We start from the raw sequence: 17,381 nt of genomic DNA on the forward strand, positions 1-17,381 counted from the left end.
GCTCTAAATTCCTGGTAGATACTATTGCCATTTATCACTTTTTTTTTTATCGTTATGTTGCACAATTTCTGTGCAATCCAGTTGCCTTGCACGTTGCTGGACTTTGTCTTCTCTCTTGTTTAAACTGTTGGAGTTCTCTTTGTGCTTGATGCTGTGATTCTGTGATTTATAATTGTGATGCAGATCACAATGATGACCAATTATCGATCCATTCACATACTTAGGATCTGCCATTTTGCAGAAGAGTTAGGCTGCATGTTAGGCACACATAGTAAAACCAGAAAGCATCGTGTTATCATGTATGAAAGAACAGTGAGTTACACAACATTAGCTTTAATATCCATAAATGTGCACAATAAGCCAAGTATGGTATTGAGTTGTTTTTTTGTGTTACCTGAAAGTCTTGCTGAAATGGATAGAACCAGTGTAAGTGTGTGCTGTTGTCAACTGACTGCAAGTCCAGAGCTAGCCTGGACACCGATTCATCCTGTAAATCTTCAGTTCTTAACAGAGGAAGTGCTTCAAATGCGTTAGCCCAGTCCATCCACAGGTCAATGTTGCTCAACTGTTTGTGAGCAGATGGCAAGCACATCAAGGCTGAGTTACAGCAAATGATGGGAAAGCAAGATACACGAGCTCACCAGAAGCTTTTTCTTGGTCCTGCTATTTATCTCTCATTGAAGACATAGGCAAGGGGGTTTAGTCAGTGTAATGATATTGAACAAGTTTGTCTGGATAGGCTTAGCCATTTAAAACTGTGAACACAGGTTTCTGTTGTTTGAGAGGTATGAGGAAGAGTGAGATAATTAGCTCATTGCCTCATGATCCCTTATCCTATATGTTGACTTTATCATTTAAAAGTTATTGATGCTTGTAATAGTGACTCGGTGATCTGGACTTCCACTATAAGACCTTGTTAGAGATGAATGAATGAATGAATGCATACTAATTAACTATCAAGAAAGTAATGTGTTTCTTATACTATTTATAGAAAAAGCTTGATGTTTGAGGACTAGCAGCTTTAAAACCCTAATTCCCATCTTGGTCTGTTGCATGTCTAGCATGTCTTTTGAATTAAATATAATCAACACCTCGTACACCCTGTCCTTGTTTAACAAATATCTAGAAAGTTGTTTTGAAAAACGCATCAATCAACACTGGTGCTGTCCTTCCCGTGGTCTGAAGACCAGTTCTGCTGACAACACAATAGTAAACTGCAGTCCCTGCTCATTTCTTTCCCAGGCAACAGTATCCACAGACTGTTGCAACAGCAGCTGCATATCTTCCCTGGCACAGAATGATTTAGGGTGGAGAGCAGATTCTTTCCCCTTCAAATCACTTCAGCAAATTCTTGGCAGAAAGCCAGCTGATTTCTGTTGTTCAAGCAGGGAGGTTTGATATATCAGTACAGAAAAAGAATTTATGTGCTGGGCTGTATGAATTCAGCTTCTGTGTCCCAGCCCAGTTCACTTTGTTGTGCAGCTCATGAACATTTTTTATCGTGCAAACACTAAAAACTGCACCCCAAAACCATGCAAATTTGAGAGAATGTAGTTCTATTTGCTTTCCTCATTGCAGTGGGTGAAATAGTTTGTGACATAATTTGTGATAGTTTGTGTTATAGGTGTGAACTGTAACATTTTGGTTACAGGTTAGACTGAGAAATACAAATGGAAGATAATAAAAGCAGAACAAGGAAGCAACTTTGCATGCCAAAAAGAAATTGCAATCCACAAATCCTACAGTTTCTTTTATTATTTTTTTTTCCTCACTACATCTACTAAAGAAAGGAGCCCCAATGCAGAAGTAAGATTTGTATTATTCTCTTGCACACATTTATTTTTAGTCAGTTTTTCTACTGAATTATTTCTAAAGGAAACTCTGAAAATATTATGAAAGGATTAGTGTAAAGTTCTCAGTGATTCACAATAAATTGTTGAATATCTTCTTAGTTCTCTGTGAAATCAGGTGGGGCGTCCTTTGGTTACATTTACAATTTAAGAAGTGTTTCCTTAGCTGTAAAAATGGTGAAGTTTTCCATTTTTCATGAGTGATGCATGTGCACATGTATGTATTACATCTCAGTTCTTAAAACCTGGATGCCTGAATGTTTTCCACAATTCTGAGGTGTTGACATCGGATACATTGTATTTTTCTGCTATCTGGCAGGAAATGGATTTTATTTCTGTGTCATGTTACTGGAGACACAGTCAGCTGAAAACTGAAATTTGCTGTTGTGCAGCCTGAAACTAAGGGCTCGTGCAGAAAAATTAGGTATGGCCTGTTTCAGAGACAAAAGGGCATGTTTTTTGAATGGAGTAGGAAGGCAGAATGTTGATAGGGCTTTCAAAATCCTTCCTTTTTCTTCAGCTGAATTAATCTTGTCTTGCTACAATCTGGCTTCAACTGTTCACTCTATTTTTAGTTAGCAATCTTAGCCAGGTCCTCAAATAGCTCAGAGCTGGTGTTGTTTGTGTCTGACGTAAAACTGATACAGACTTGGCTGGTATTTTCATTCATGTTTCATAATCTTTCCTAGTGCATACATGAAGACAGTGTCTGTGGTGTGCTGGGAGGAGGCATTTGTATTGCTGTGGAGTAGATCAGACACCCACTGTTTGAAACACTGCTCCTGGTGTGACCATAAAGGTGTAAGTGAAGCCATTTTCATTAAGATGAAGTTACTTGTTTACAATTAGCTGCAGAGAGCTGTCACAGTTAGAAAGGTACAGGAAGGTCTCTTGAGATTCCTCAAGGAGAATCTCTGAGTGACCCTAAAGTTTCTCTCTTCTTTGTGTATTAAGTCCTTCATAGAGTCTTGATTGCCATAAAGAAGGCATGAACTGTAAGATGGGAGTGGAATTTAGTTTGCCCTTTGAGAAAAGCATTAATTCAGAATTAAGGCATTAAATTGCTTTTCAAACACCATTGAATCACAGCTTACTTCCACAACAGAGAAAGAATATGTATGTAAGACGTTGCAGGGAGTTTTTATTGATCAATTAAATCAAATGGAAATGGAAAACAAATCTACCAATAAAATGTCTGAATAAGCCAATTAGTATTTTCTTATAACACTTTTGTATCTCTGATTGCATTGCTTTTTCTTACACTGCTGTATATTAGGAAGATCATTAATACAATTCAAATCAACTAATAAGAATTTACTTGTGAAAGAAGATTTTTCTTCTTTTCTGTGCCATTATGCATCTGTTCAGGCACTGTAGGCTTCTACACTCTCAGCTCTAGAAAATCGGGATGTAGTTGTTAATTTTGGTTCTGTGCCTCTGAGAAATGCATTCAGCAATCCATACAATATTCCTGCATTCTTGTTCCTTTAGCTTTACGTAGGCATAAAACACTCCAAAATGAAACTGGTTGTTGAATGCAAGCACATTCAGTTTCACCTGTTGGGGAAAAAAAACAACACACAAAACAAGTGTTATGACAAAGTATTAAAGAAGGCAAATGTGGTTTCTATATGGTAGCTTTCGTGATCAAGGAAGGAGTCTCTTGGGTGTAAACATAATTGAAATGTCATCTGTGGATTAATTCTGGTAATAGACTACAACAACATTACAGGTAAGGAGAAGACAGTGGTGAAATACCTTCTTCACTAGTCTTCAAAAGGCATTTCATTAAGCAGTTTACATGAGATGGCTTTTGTGTAGGCTGTCAGGGTTGGCAGTTCCATAAGTAGTTTTCAGAAGAATATCTTGGGATTTATTTAATTTAAAAAGGTAAGTCCCTCTATTTTGCTTCAGACAGATGTTGACAGTGTTCTTGAATACAAAGCTGAATCATTCAGTATAGTACAATCAAAAGCCTAGTATCTTGTTCCTGTTTTAAATGTTATTCCAGGGGGACAACTTTCAGATTGATATTTTAAGGTTAGAAGCTCTTACCTCATGTTCAAAAAATGCATCTTCCAGTGTCTTTTCTCCTGTGCCACTCCCTACTCCTTCAAACACAGCCTTGTATTCCTAAGAGCATAGACAACCACCCAATGGAAGTAAGGTACTTTTGCATTCTGTGCAGCACAGCTACTTTACATGACTTTGTTAATTTATCTATGTTAAGTAATTTTTCCGTACAGAAGAACTCATGTCTAGATTACAGTTCCCCATAAATCAAAACTTAAAAGCATATAGTCAGCAAAAGAAAGAAAAATCACATTTATTCTTGTGCTTCTTAGCATAATTTCCTACAACTTGGAGTAATTTACTGAAGGCACTAAAAGAGACTTATTGTAGGATGAACACGACCTTGCACTCCTTTGGGCAGAGAGCACTGAAATTCTTGTACAAATAGTATCTGTCAGAGACAGAACTGTAAATGGAGCCAAACCCCTGCACTCCAATCCTCACTTGGCTGCTCATTTTATTTCCAGTAGTCAGCTGGATTTGTTTTATCTGCATTAATATTGTGTCTAAATCCATTAGTCATCCTGGAATATTCTGCACAGATACATCTGAGTTAACTTTTAACATCTCACATTTTTGGGTAATTTGCTTCTCTGCGTGTTTGTTTTGGTTTTCCTATGAAGTAGCAGTGCAGTATAGGTCTAGTACAGTGGTTCCCACATTCATCTAACTATCCCACCATGACATGAATAGACATTCTCTGGCATGGAGAAACATGCTTCTAGCATTCTGCTTATGCAGAATAATGATGATGATGATGATGATGATGATGATGATGATAATAATAATAATAATAATAATAATAATAATAATAATAATAATAAAAAATAACAACCAGGTTGAAAGAGACCTTCAAGATCATCGTGTCCAACCCATCAACCAATCCAGCCCACCTAATCAACTATACCACGGCACCAAGCACCCCATCAAGTCTCCTCCTGAACACCTCCAATGATGGTGACTCTACCACCTCCCTGGGCAGCCCATTCCAATGGGCAATCACTCTCTCTGTATAGAACTTCTTCCTAACCTCCAGCCTAAACCTCCCCTGGCACAGCCTGAGACTGTGTCCTCTTGTTCTGGTGCTGGCTGCCTGGGAGAAGAGACCAACATCCGCCTGGCTACAACCCCCCTTCAGGTAGTTGTAGAGAGCAATAAAGGTCACCCCTGAGACTCCTCCTCTCCAGGCTAAGCAGCCCCAGCTCCCTCAGTCTGCAGATGTGCATCTCCAGCTGTCTTTCTTCTGTGGAAAAAGGAACAAACTAGACCTCATTTTTGCTTCTGTGTATCTGCTTGGAGGTAGCTTAACTATTATAGGTAGAGTAACACAGCTAATTCATAGAGCAAGTGCTGCAGCTTGATTCATCTTTAATAGCAGCATTAGTCACATCAATATTAACAACTTCGTCTACTTCTCTAATTCAGTCACTTATTTAGACAAACCTTTTCAGAAGGGCATTTACATGGTACACTAGCAATAAACCAGGACTGCACTCATCCTTGACATGAATTGTTTGGTCAGCACATTTTAAAATGACTTACACCTTTGCTCCAAAATCCTAGAGGCAGCAGCTAAAAAGTGAAACTCAGTTTGGGGAGGGTTAATGAAGGACTAAGGGGTTTGTTTACTAGAATGTGATTTGGTCTTATTTAAACATCACTATAAGAGGAACTTACAGTCTCAGGCTGCACCAGGGGAGGTGCAGGCTGGAGGTCAGGAGGAAGTTTTACACAGAGAGAGTGATTGCCCATTGGAATGGGCTGCCTGGGGAGGTGGTGGAGTCACCATCACTGGAGGTGTTCAGAAGGAGACTTGACAGGGTGCTTGGTTGCGTGGTTTAGTTGGTTGGGTGGTGTTGGATGATAGGTTGGACACGATGATCTTGAAGGTCTCTTCCAACCTGGTCTATTCTATTCTATTCTATTCTATTCTATTCTATTCTATTCTATTCTATTCTATTCTATTCTATTCTATTCTATTCTATTCTATTCTATTCTATTCTATTCTATCCCATTCCATTCCATTCCATTCCATTCCATTCCATTCCATTCCATTCCATTCCATTCCATTCCATTCCATTCCATTCCATTCCATTCTAATATGTCTTTACATGAAAGGCCTTCCTACATCTTTGTGGGATCTTTTGTGTCTTTGCTGATTTTTTTTCTGTCTCAACAATGTTTTCACTTATGTGAATACTCTTTAAAAAATTGCTGACCCCAGGAGATGTTGGGTGGTTATGTTTTGGCTTTTGGGTTTAAGAAATGAGAGCACTTACTGCGTAGTAATCTGCAACACACTTCACTTGCTCGTAGTCATCCGCGTTGGCCAACAGGTGTAAGCCCTCTGGGTACAGTTTTCCACAGGTTGGATACAGCTTCTCCCGGTCATCTTTACTCAGCTCAGTGCCAAATGAATTAATGGTGATGATAAAGGCCCGCCTGTCTGCCTCAAACTTAATACACAAAGCAAAGAATAATAAAGACACGTTAGCAGCGCTCTCATTCCAAATTAGGATGGAGATATGAGTTATTTTCAGTATGCTAAAACAAGGGGGCCTGCAGAGTATTGGAAGCATACCTTATGTTAAAAGTTGCAAATCCTTATTTGCAAATACTTGTTAAATTTTAACTGGAAAATCAAACAGAGTTTTGCAAGCACAGCTTTTATTCCTTGATTTTCTGTACTGAAAACATCACCTCTGCTACTCTTTTCCCTATTTAGTTACCCAGGTGTTGACAACAAAAATCTCCACACATACCATTAGGAAGTTATGAAATAATACTACTATTATTTTTATTGTTATTAATAATACAGGAAAGGACTCAGAATCAACAATGCTATTCAGGGGTAATTCAGAGTGCTGTTGGGAGTAAAGTTTGAATGGAAATTCTGGGGGGAAAATAAAAATTGTTTCTGACTGCATGTGTTTAGAATAGAATAGAATAGAATAGAATAGAATAGAATAGAATAGAATAGAATAGAATAGAATAGAACAGAATAAACCAGGTTGGAAGAGACCTTCAAGATCATCGCATCCAACCCATCATCCAATACCATCTAATCAATTAAACCATGGCACCAAGCACCCCATTGAGTCTCCTCCTAAATAACTCCAATGATGGCAACTCCACCACCTCCCTGGGCAGCTCATTCCAATGGGCAATCACTCTCTCTATGAAGAACTTCTTCCTAACATCCAGTCTAAACCTCCCCTGGCACAGCTTGAGATTGTGTCCTCTTGTTCTGATGCTGGTTGCCTGGGAGCAGAGACCAGCCGCCTCCTGTCTACAACCTCCCTTCAGGTAGTTGTAGAGAGCAATAAAGTCTCCCCTGAGCCTCCTTTTCTCCAGGCTAAGCAACCCCAGCTCCCTCAGTCTCTCCTCATAGGGCTTGCACTCCAAACCTCTCACCAGCTTTGTTGCTCTTGTCTGGACATGTTCCAGCAAGTCAACGTCTTTCCTAAACTGAGTTTAATAATGTGGAAGGTGCTGTTTACTTGGCAAGTTAAAGTTTTCAGTGTTTCAAGTAACAGTTAATTTTAATGCATAGAATCACAGGCTGCATTTTTTCCTCCAGGTTTAGATGCCTGTAGGATCTCTATTTCCCCTGCAGCAGTAGACTGAAAGTCATCCTGATGTCTACATCTGAGGTTGTTCTTCTGTACAGGGCAAAATTTCATGTGACATTCTTACAGTGTGAATTAAAAACGTAATGCTAAATAAATATAATCTTACTCAGTTGTTCCTAATTTAAATGCTCTTCTGTTCGGAGATCTGAATTGACCATGGTGGGTTGGGGTTTTTTTTCATTCATTACGTGTATGTTGCAAGAACAGCAGGGCCCTTGCTAATCGCAGGGATTGTGCAGGAAAATCTTTTGGGTGAAGCCTATACAGTACACACATTTCAGGCAGATTGCAACATTTCTGATGCTGTGTATTTTTTAACTACTTCAAGCAGAAAGGTGCACTTTGGTGTTGGATAATAAGTCTGCAGTTGCAACACAGTTCTACAACTTTAGCAGTTGAGTGCATATTCATAGATCCTCCTCCTGTGTACTGGAACACAATGTAACAGGGACCCAGCTGCCCTCTGGCAGTGACTTCAGAGTAAGGAAAATGAGTAAACAATAGAGAAATAAGTGTGCTTGAAAAGATTTTTAGCTAATGAGTAACTGGGTGAAATATCATAAGCCTTATTAAAACAAAAAGGCGTATCAGCTCTAGTGAAGCTGTTTGGGGTTTTAACTTGTTAAACCCATGTAGAATTTTGCTGTTAGATTTGTAATATTTGGGTAAAAAGCATGCTCAGATGCAACTGCAGCTAATGCTTGCAGGAAATTTGCAGAGAAAGGCAACAAGGCTGGTTTTCTTTAGTGTAAGGTTGCTTTACCATGCAGAGCTATAGGCTGGGGTCAGAGTGGCTGGAGAGCTCCCAGAGAGGAACCTGGGGGTACTGATCGACAGCCGCCTGAATATGAGCCAGCAGTGTACCCAGGTGGCCAAGAGGGCGAAGGGCATCCTGGCCTGCATTAGGAATAGTGTGGCCAGCAGGAGCAGGGAGGTCATAGTACCCCTGTACTCTGCTTTGGTTAGGCCACACCTTGAGTACTGTGGCCAGTTCTGGGCCCGTCAGTTTAAGAAGGACATCGAAACACTTGAGCGTGTCCAGAGAAGGGCAACAAGGCTGGGGAGAGGCCTTGAACACAAGCCCTATGAGAAGACGCTGAGGGAGCTGGGATTGTTTAGCCTGGAGAAGAGGAGGCTCAGGGGTGACCTCATTGCCCTCTACAACTACCTGAAAGGTGGTTGTAGCCAGGAAGGGGTTGGTCTCTTCTCCCAGCAACCAGCACCAGAACAAGGGAACACAGTCTCAAGCTGCGCCAGGGAAGTTTAGGCTCAAGGTGAGGAGAAAGTTCTTCACCGAGAGAGTCATTAGTCATTGGAATGGGCTGCCCAGGGAGGTGGTGGAGTCACCATCCCTGGAGGTGTTCAAGAGGAGATTGGATGTGGCACTTGGTTCCATGGTCTAGTCATGAGGTCTGTGTTGATAGGTTGGACTCGATGATCCTTGAGGTCTCTTCCAACCTTGGCGATACTGTGATACTGTGATAGTATTAGCCCCATCCATACAGAACACTTAGTTCATCGCCTCATTGGCACAGGAGATTCTCCAGAGTTACTTGTTGACTTGGGCCATTTAATTGCTGCAGGTAGAGGTGAATTCACAGGATGGCCATTTCTTAAGTGCTTTAGTTTCCACAGAGGAAGCTCAAGTGGCATGTCTGCTGCTTGAGAATGAGTGTGGGGCCCTTACAGCTGCAGTGCAGTCCTGCATTTTCTGGCCAGAGTCAGAGTTAAATATGCATTGTTTGTTGTCCATGGTGGAAGAAAGATCATCAGTACTTTTAATGTGGAAGGTTGGCACTGCGACTGGTGGTCAAGGAGCTGGGGAGCTAAATACCTCAGCCTCATTTTGACAGGCTCAGGTTGTTAGTCTTCCATATAAGATTACAGAATAAATAGGAAGTATTCTTATGAATAATTAAACTTTGCCTTTTTGTGAAGTCAGCCATTAACAATCTGCTGTCTGTGTGTGTCTTCAGATTATTAAAATGTCATAGAAAAAGAAATCTTCTACAGAAAAAGTTTATCCTCTTGGCTGATTGACACTAGACAGGGATTTTAAAGAAGCTTATCATAGACCAAACTGTTACTGCTGATATAAAGAGAGTTTTGCAACACGCTTAAACTAACAGTGGTAAATAATCTGTTCTCAGCATGAATTTCTAGCTAAAAATGAACTTTCTAAAAAATCTGAATCAGCTGTGGAAAATGTCTTTCCCTCTGCCAGCCAATCTCTTGATTTTCTTTCTTTTCAGAACAGAATAGTCGAAATACTTAATTACTAGTCAATTTAAGTTGATTAAGAATATTTAGAACATAAACTGAAATATTGTGTTCTAGTTAAATAAAATATGAAATGTAATTCTCTTTCAGGACATTCTTTTGAAAGATGTAATTTAGGCTCATTCTTTCTTCAGGAGTGAGTTCCCAGAGTTCTCTCTCTCCTGTAACACAAACTTTTAGTGTGATGTCATAGAAGCTCAGTGGAAGTTCAGTTTCCAGGGTGTAAATTCTGCTTGTCCACAAAGAAAAGACTCCTGGAAACAAATGGGTGATCTGGTTACCAAACTCCACAGAGAATTGTGATAAAACATGGGGGGGAGGGAGACTTGATGGGCTGCTTGGTGACATGGTTTAGTTGTTTAGGTGGGTTTGATTGGTTGATGGGTTGGACGTGATGATCTTGAAGGTCTCTTCCAACCTGCTCTGCTCTATTCTATTCTATTCTATTCTATTCTATTCTATAGGAGCTGGATGCTTAGAATTCAATTTTAGGAATTTCTGCATCTTTTCTTGTAATAACTGATACCAAAAATATGATCCACTATGATGCAGGTATGCTTTGGGAAGGAGGATGTTAGACATTTTGTATGTCATGGAAAAAATAACTAATAAACTTTTCTGAGTAGAGATAAAAATAAAACACAGACTTGGAATTTCTGTGGGATGCTAATTCCCAAAGTCACTCAACTCTATCTTCAACCATTCATTTTCAGAGAAGGGAAAAATAATGGTGCCAGATCTTAGCTATCCCAAATTTAGCTCTTCTACATGGTACTGAAAAATGCTAAAGGGCAACAATTTGAGATTGGTGTTCTGCTCTCTGTTATAGAAAAGTATTATCTGAGGCAAACTCCTGCCTGGTAATAGACTAGCTGCTTCTTGACTCAAGAGGTAAAAGTCATCCTAGAATAAAGTCTTCATCACCTCTTAGAAAACCAGTTTTTAATCAGAGGAGAAGCAAACATGTGACAGAGAACTTTGCAAATGGAGAAAGAAGGAAAAGGAAAAACTTGAGGTAAGCTAATTATGAAAATAGAGTGGAGTACTTTCATACACAAAGACTGGATTTTTCTTACCTCAAGAATAGGCCTCATTATCTCCGCCGTAGTGCCACCTTGCTTTTCACAAAACTTATAAAATGCCTCAAGATAAGACTACATGAAAGAAGAGGAGAAATATTTTAAAGGCTGCACAGGACCTGGACCTGCACCACAGAGTCATGAAGCTCATTTTTAAACATTTCCATGGATTTTGATAATTCTGCCTATGGCTTTAGATTCAAGTCTGTGCTTAATTTTGTTGCCGTATTGCAAGTTGAAATGGTAGCATGCAAATATCTTGTTGTTACAATATGGGTTCAAATGCTTTCAAAAGTTGTTAGAGGACAAATATTATGTTTTCTTTGCCCTCAGAAGAAGGAACTTCTGGAGCTCCATTGGACTTCTACTATGTAATAAGCAGATGGCTGAGAAAAATTCTGCATTTACAGTGTGGAGGAGGGGATTTGGGAATATGCCAGGGCTATTGGGCCAGCACTATGAAGATACACATGCTAATCCCTGCTGCTCTGCCCTAAACCCTGGATTAGAATAGAACAGCACACAAAGCTTCTGTAATACTGGTCTGCAGAGCCCTCTATTAAGGATACTGGCCTCTGTACTCATTTCAAAAATACTTATGCAGGAAGGCCCCTAAATATCTCAGAGATGCTGTTCCCTCTACCTCTCTGTCCCCCAAAATACTGTCTTAGGGAGCATTCACATTATCAAAATGCATTTGCTACAATTTCACACAATCTTGTTAAAAGAAGCTGTCACTAGCCATGCAATTAAGTGAATTTTGAGTAAAGGCATCTCAAGGGAGATCTGCTACATGGGATTGTGCATTAGGCTCTGTATAATGCTATCTGATAGCAAATATTAAACATAATTGATCACATAGACAGCTGAAGTGTAGGAGAGATGTTATATTAATAATTTAGATGTTTTTGCAGAATAATCCTCCAACACTTCTAAGAGTGAGAAGAAAAACAAAAAAACCCCACAAACAAATGAACAAACAAACACACCCCAAACAAACAACACACGCACAAAACCCCCTCCAAAACAAAAACCAAATGACCCCCAGAAAGTAGATTTGCTAAGTGTAAATGCATAGGCATTCAGACAGGATGCAAGAATCAAATCTGCAGCTTATCAAATGGGAAAAAAAAGTGTCTAATTTAGAAAGAGTTGGAAGAATTAAAATCCTTGGCATAACTGATGTAGTTTTGAATGAGAGGAAGTAGCAGAATCTTAAAGAATGAAATACTGCCTTTGGAATTTATAAATATCCTTCAAAAGACAAACTGAAGAATTTTTTTCTTCCACCCTAATAGGAATAGTTCCCACAGTCTGGGGCACCCACTGCTAAAGAAAGATTAAAAAAAGAGAATTTGGAGAGGATGTGCCAGGAGGAGCCATTAATGGAATGAAATATGTATGCCCTTTAAAGAGACCATCCTCAGAGTACTGACCTGTGTGCTAATGTTTGTGAAGTGCTTTGAAAATTCAAGGCACATGTTAGATTCATATCTCTACAGCCGTGTGCTGTAGCAATGATAAAGATAATTTAAAAGGAGAGAAAATTGTACAGAAGCCTCAAGGAAAATGAGAGTGTTAGACTCAAAGGAATTAGGCCTTTCCAAATCACATCTGCCTTTTGTATATAAAAATAAATGTTAGCCAGAAGCCTGTCTAGGCTCATTTAGGAGCTAACAGTTCTGTGACATTTGGTGCATAACGGAGTTATTCATAAACAAATGGATCTGAATATTAGCCTGATGTCTAAAGCCTTTTCATTAATGAGATATTAAATTAGAATTTGGATGCAGACCTAAAAACTCTCCAAACAGTGAAGCAGAAATTAATGGAGCTGGATTTGATTCCTGTACTTGTCGTCAACCGGGTGACCTTAGACAGCTTGCTTTATCTCACTGTACTTCTGTTTCCTTATCCATAAAACAGGGTTAATGGTACTGACCTCTTCTGAGACACTTTGAAACCCCCCAAACATTACCACTGTGTTGCAAGAACTTGCCTTGTACAGTTTGTTGCGCATTATTTCTATGTTCATTTCATCCAGGTCATTTTCAGACAAGCAGTCTTGAAAGAAAGCAGCTGAAAGCAAAGTTTATTATTTTGAAGTATAAATCTACACATGCTGATAATATGCATCTCTTGTCTATTGCCATTCACCAGTGTGCAAACAAGGATCTTAGGTTTCTGTTGTACAAGAGAGTGTGATATAACAGAGAGGAAGAGAAATCCTCTTGATTTTCCCGTTATCCTACTCCCTGCTCTTTAATGAGAATATGCTGTGAGGCGAATCAATCAGTGCTCTGGCCAGGGTCCACATCTCCAGAGAAAATCAGATGAGAAATGCTAATGAAAGCCTTAATCTTCCCTGAAGTATATGGTCTGGGCATTAGGGAGATTTTCTAGTGAGAAACATGAAAGATAATTTTGGTCTTAAATCATGCAGGTATTCAGCAATTGTGAGAAAGAACCCTCTTTCCTATTTTCCCTCTTCTTCTTTGGCTTTGTCTGTAGTGGAATAGGGACACCAAGTCTCGACGAGTAATGAGCACAAACTTTGACCCTGATTCCATCTATGATTCCAGGTCCCCTGCAGAACTGGCTAAAGAGCAAGCTTTAGAACAGGAGGCAAAGGATGAATTTTATTTGTGCAACTGGACTGCTTAAAAATATTGTGTTCATAACCACCAAAGGTATGCCAGTCACTCACTGTTCCTAAGATATGCCAGTGGGGCAGATCAGTGCTGCATGACATAGTGTGGCCTTCAACAGTGGCAATGGAAGATGTGATCCTGGCCGTGTTTTGTGGTCTTCTCCCTTTTGACTTCCAGCATTCAGATTTGGATGAGCAACATTCCCCTTATTCACTCTTTGTAGATCCATTGCCCATGACTATGTCTTTTAAAAGATCTGATAATACTTTCTTCTTACTCTTTAGCAAAAAACTCTTTAGCAAAAAAATATACTACTAGCTGTGTAAAAAGATTGTTTAACTTTATCTGGTCTTGTGAGTGTTTGGATTCTGATGGAATTTGGTCTTTTAAAGGATTTGCTAAGCAGCACTTCGTAGTTCGCTGTGGACAAACAATTGTCCTCAGGAGTTTGTAAACATTGTCCATGTCTCTTTGTCCTTGTCCTTTCCAAACTGGAGTTCTCCCTGTGTCTGTCTGCACATGGCAGCAGTATCTGCTTGTTCATTTTAGCTGTCCTGACCTCTACCTTCTCTGATTTCACTGCATGGGATGCCAGTGCCCAGGCGGAAGCAGCAGAAGGCTGCAGGGTGGCCTCTGTGAGGGGAGGCTGTGCCAGGCAGCAAATTCTACCTGGCTCCAACAGACCCACCACAGGGCACAGCTCAGCCCCTCAGCCAAGATGGTGTCACCTCAGGGGAAATATATTTAAGAAAGGGGGAAAATTGCAGCAGGCAAAAAGGAGGAGGGAAAAAAATGTTGATAAACAGCAAAGGGAATTCCATGGTTAGAGAAGGAGAAGTCACCACATGGCTCTGGAGCAAGTACTTCCTGCTACCTGTGGAGAACATGTGCTGGAGCAGATACTCCTGGTGAGCTGCAGCCAGTGGAGAGCCCACTCTGGAGCAGAGAATCAGTGTGAGGAGCAAGGAGCAGCAGAGAAAATCCACTGCGAACTGACTGTAAACTTACCTCCTTATGCTGCCCATTGGCTCTCCAACAGGATTGAGTATAACTGCAGTGATAACAAGGGGGGTACAGGAGAGGAATGTAGAGTGAAGGAGTGGCAAAGCAGCAAGGAAATTTGTTTTCCCTGAGTGTGTAAATGTTTGTTTCTTTTCTGTTTGTTTCCTAATGCCTGGATCAATAATTAATTATACATTTATTAATCAACAACAAATCAAGTTAATTTTCCCCAAGTTTGGTCTGGTTTGCCTGCAACAGTACTTCATAGGTGACCTCAACCCCCAAGATCCTTTATTCTCCTGTTTTCTCTCCACAATGCACTGGGGGTGGGGAGACAGTGAGTGGTTGGTTGGTAGTTTGGTTCCTGTCTAGGGCCAACCCACCCCACCTTCATGAGAAGCAGAAGCCAAAACAACTCACAGTACTCAAGATGACATGCAGTAGTTTCATATATGTTCAAATCAATCCAGTTCCATCTTATTTTCCATACTCATCCCAGAAGTCCCCCCACAGCTTGTTAGTTTTTGTTCATGTTGCATGCTGTAGCACCCTGACCAGTTTCATTCCAATTGCAGAATGAGACATTCCTAAGCCTCATTCTATTTTGCTTTTGGATTTAATTCTTCAAAATAGAGATTTCCTTTGTGTTCAAATGATGCCCAAATACCAAGAGGAAATCTAGGTTCCACTGCCACATCTAATATTTATGAATAACTGCCTGCATCTGGATCCTTAGGGAGGGATCAGCAAGATTTCCTCTTAGATTTTTTTATTATAGATAGCAACTGAGATGCTCTAAATCAGTGTCGACTTTCAGTGTAAAAGATGCCCATTACACTTCTTGAGTAGCATGTTTTCCTTGTGTCTGCTCCCTAAGGTTGATACAGAAGCTGTTAAAAAATGTTAGAAAATGGCCTGTGCACCATTTCTAAAGCTTATCACAGTATCACCAAGGTTGGAAGAGACCTCAAAGATCATCACATCCAACCTGTCACCCAAGACCTCATGACTAGACCATGGCACTGAGTGCCACGTCCAATCCCCTCTTGAACACATCCAGGGATGGTGACTCCACCACCTCCCTGGGTAGCACATTCCAGTGACAAATGACTCTTGTTATGAAAACTTAGATATTCCTAATGATACAGGACTAGTTGTTTCAAGAAGCAAAGAAAGAAGTAATTTAGTGTTCCTACCTAATGGTGTGTCAACCAAAATTGCATTGAACAGTTCGGTGGGGTTTGAGGCGATGCTGACTGCTTCCATTTGCTCAAAGCTCCCCAGTGGATGGCACTTGGGAACAAGTTCAGCTATGGGCCGCTGGTGTAATGTGCCAGTTATTAAAAGAATTACATTGTCAATCATATAGCTGTATCTGCAGATGAAAGAAAAAGTAAAACAAATCTATCTTTATAATGAATTTTCCTTGAGAAAACAAACAAACAAACAATCAAACACACAAGAGTTTTGAAATTTGATAATAAGACTAAAGTCAAACCAGGCCACAATACTTGCAGGGTTGTGTATTCACTCTGTGTCAATCTCTCATGAAAACCCAACTGAAGTTTTTAAATAGCAAGTGGGTAACACAGTCCCAGTTTTAAACCACCTGACTCATTTGGAAAAAGACACTCTTAAAGAATGGGAAACTGAAACTTGAATATAATGAGCTTCACAGCTGTTAAATATAGATTCACTATAATAGGACACTATGAGCGGTATCAAAAAGTAAATCACCTGCACTAGCAGCTTCTCTACTTTGGGATTTTGTTATTTCATGTAGACTACCTGGACAGAAAAGAAATGCATGGGAACTCAGCACTGAAACTGCAGAGTTCATGCAGATAGACCACGAAGTCACGAGGATGATCAGAGGGCTGGAGCACCTCTCCTACGAGGACAGACTGAAGGAGTTGGGGCTGTTCAGTCTGCAGAAGAGAAGGCTCCGAGGTGACCTCATTGTGGCCTTCCAGTATCTGAAGGGGGCCTACAGGAAGGCTGGGGAGGGACATCTCAGGATCTCAGGTAGTGATAGGACTAGGGGGAATGGAATGAAGCTGGAGGTGGGGAGAATCAGGCTGGATGTGAGGAGGAGGTTCTTCACCATGAGAGTGGTGAAGCCCTGGAATGGGTTGTCCAGGGTGGTGGTCGGGGTGCTGTCCCTGGGGGTGTTTAAGACCAGGCTGGACGAGGCTCTGGGCAGCCTGATCTAGTGTGGGGTGTCCCTGCCCATGGCAGGGGGAGTGGAACTAGATGATCCTTGTGGTCCCTTCCAACCCTGACTGATTGATACTATGATACCAGTCTTAAGATTTTCTTCTCACTCATCTTTAAACATTCTCCCAAAAGGAAACTGAGAACAGCTTCTCACTGATTCTTTCTTTGCTGCTAAAAATTTTCTTTTCAGTTGAAGTTTTCTATTGGCTTCTTACTACTTTTACTGTCAGGGAGGCCAATAAGTGTTTTATCAGCAGCTTGGGAAAGCTATTCCCTTTGAATAGTTCAGAGTGCTTATGACAGTCTTCAGCTTATGCTGTTGGTTCAGAACACAGCTAGGGACATATAGAGATTAATATGATCTCACACAAAAGTTGTGAGGGGGCTTCAGGATCTGGTGAAATATAGTTCAATGATTTTTTGAGTTCAGTATCTTAATCTAGCATCTCCACTACTAAAAAAAACCCCATGTGTGTGCATACACATGCATAAATGCATGTCAATCAGTGTGAGAAAAAAGCTGCCCTAATGTTAATGTTTTCCTTTGATTTCCCTGAATCAAAATGTAGACACTGTATGCCTGCAGCTTACAGCTGT

At 40.3% G+C, this 17,381-nt stretch overlaps 1 protein-coding gene across 1 annotated transcript in view; it reads right to left on the reverse strand.

Annotated features, from left to right (window-relative positions):
* Window positions 1-1,745: 1,745 nt before the first annotated feature.
* Window positions 1,746-17,381, reverse strand: part of ATP6V0D2 (ATPase H+ transporting V0 subunit d2) — a 21,794-nt gene continuing 6,158 nt past the window's right edge. Inside the window, exons 3-8 of the mRNA XM_068158526.1 lie at window positions 15,764-15,942; window positions 12,914-12,993; window positions 10,912-10,989; window positions 6,203-6,379; window positions 3,906-3,983; window positions 1,746-3,407 (exon numbers count right to left, since the gene is read on the reverse strand). Of these exons, the coding sequence (XP_068014627.1) occupies window positions 3,246-3,407; window positions 3,906-3,983; window positions 6,203-6,379; window positions 10,912-10,989; window positions 12,914-12,993; window positions 15,764-15,942 (754 nt within the window). The 3' untranslated portion in view covers window positions 1,746-3,245. The remainder of the gene's footprint in view (window positions 3,408-3,905; window positions 3,984-6,202; window positions 6,380-10,911; window positions 10,990-12,913; window positions 12,994-15,763; window positions 15,943-17,381) is intronic.

The sequence above is a fragment of the Melanerpes formicivorus genome, unplaced genomic scaffold (genome assembly GCF_026170545.1).
Source record: "Melanerpes formicivorus ecotype bairdi unplaced genomic scaffold, bMelFor1.0.p_v2 SCAF_40, whole genome shotgun sequence".
NCBI classification, from domain to species: Eukaryota; Metazoa; Chordata; class Aves; order Piciformes; family Picidae; genus Melanerpes; species Melanerpes formicivorus.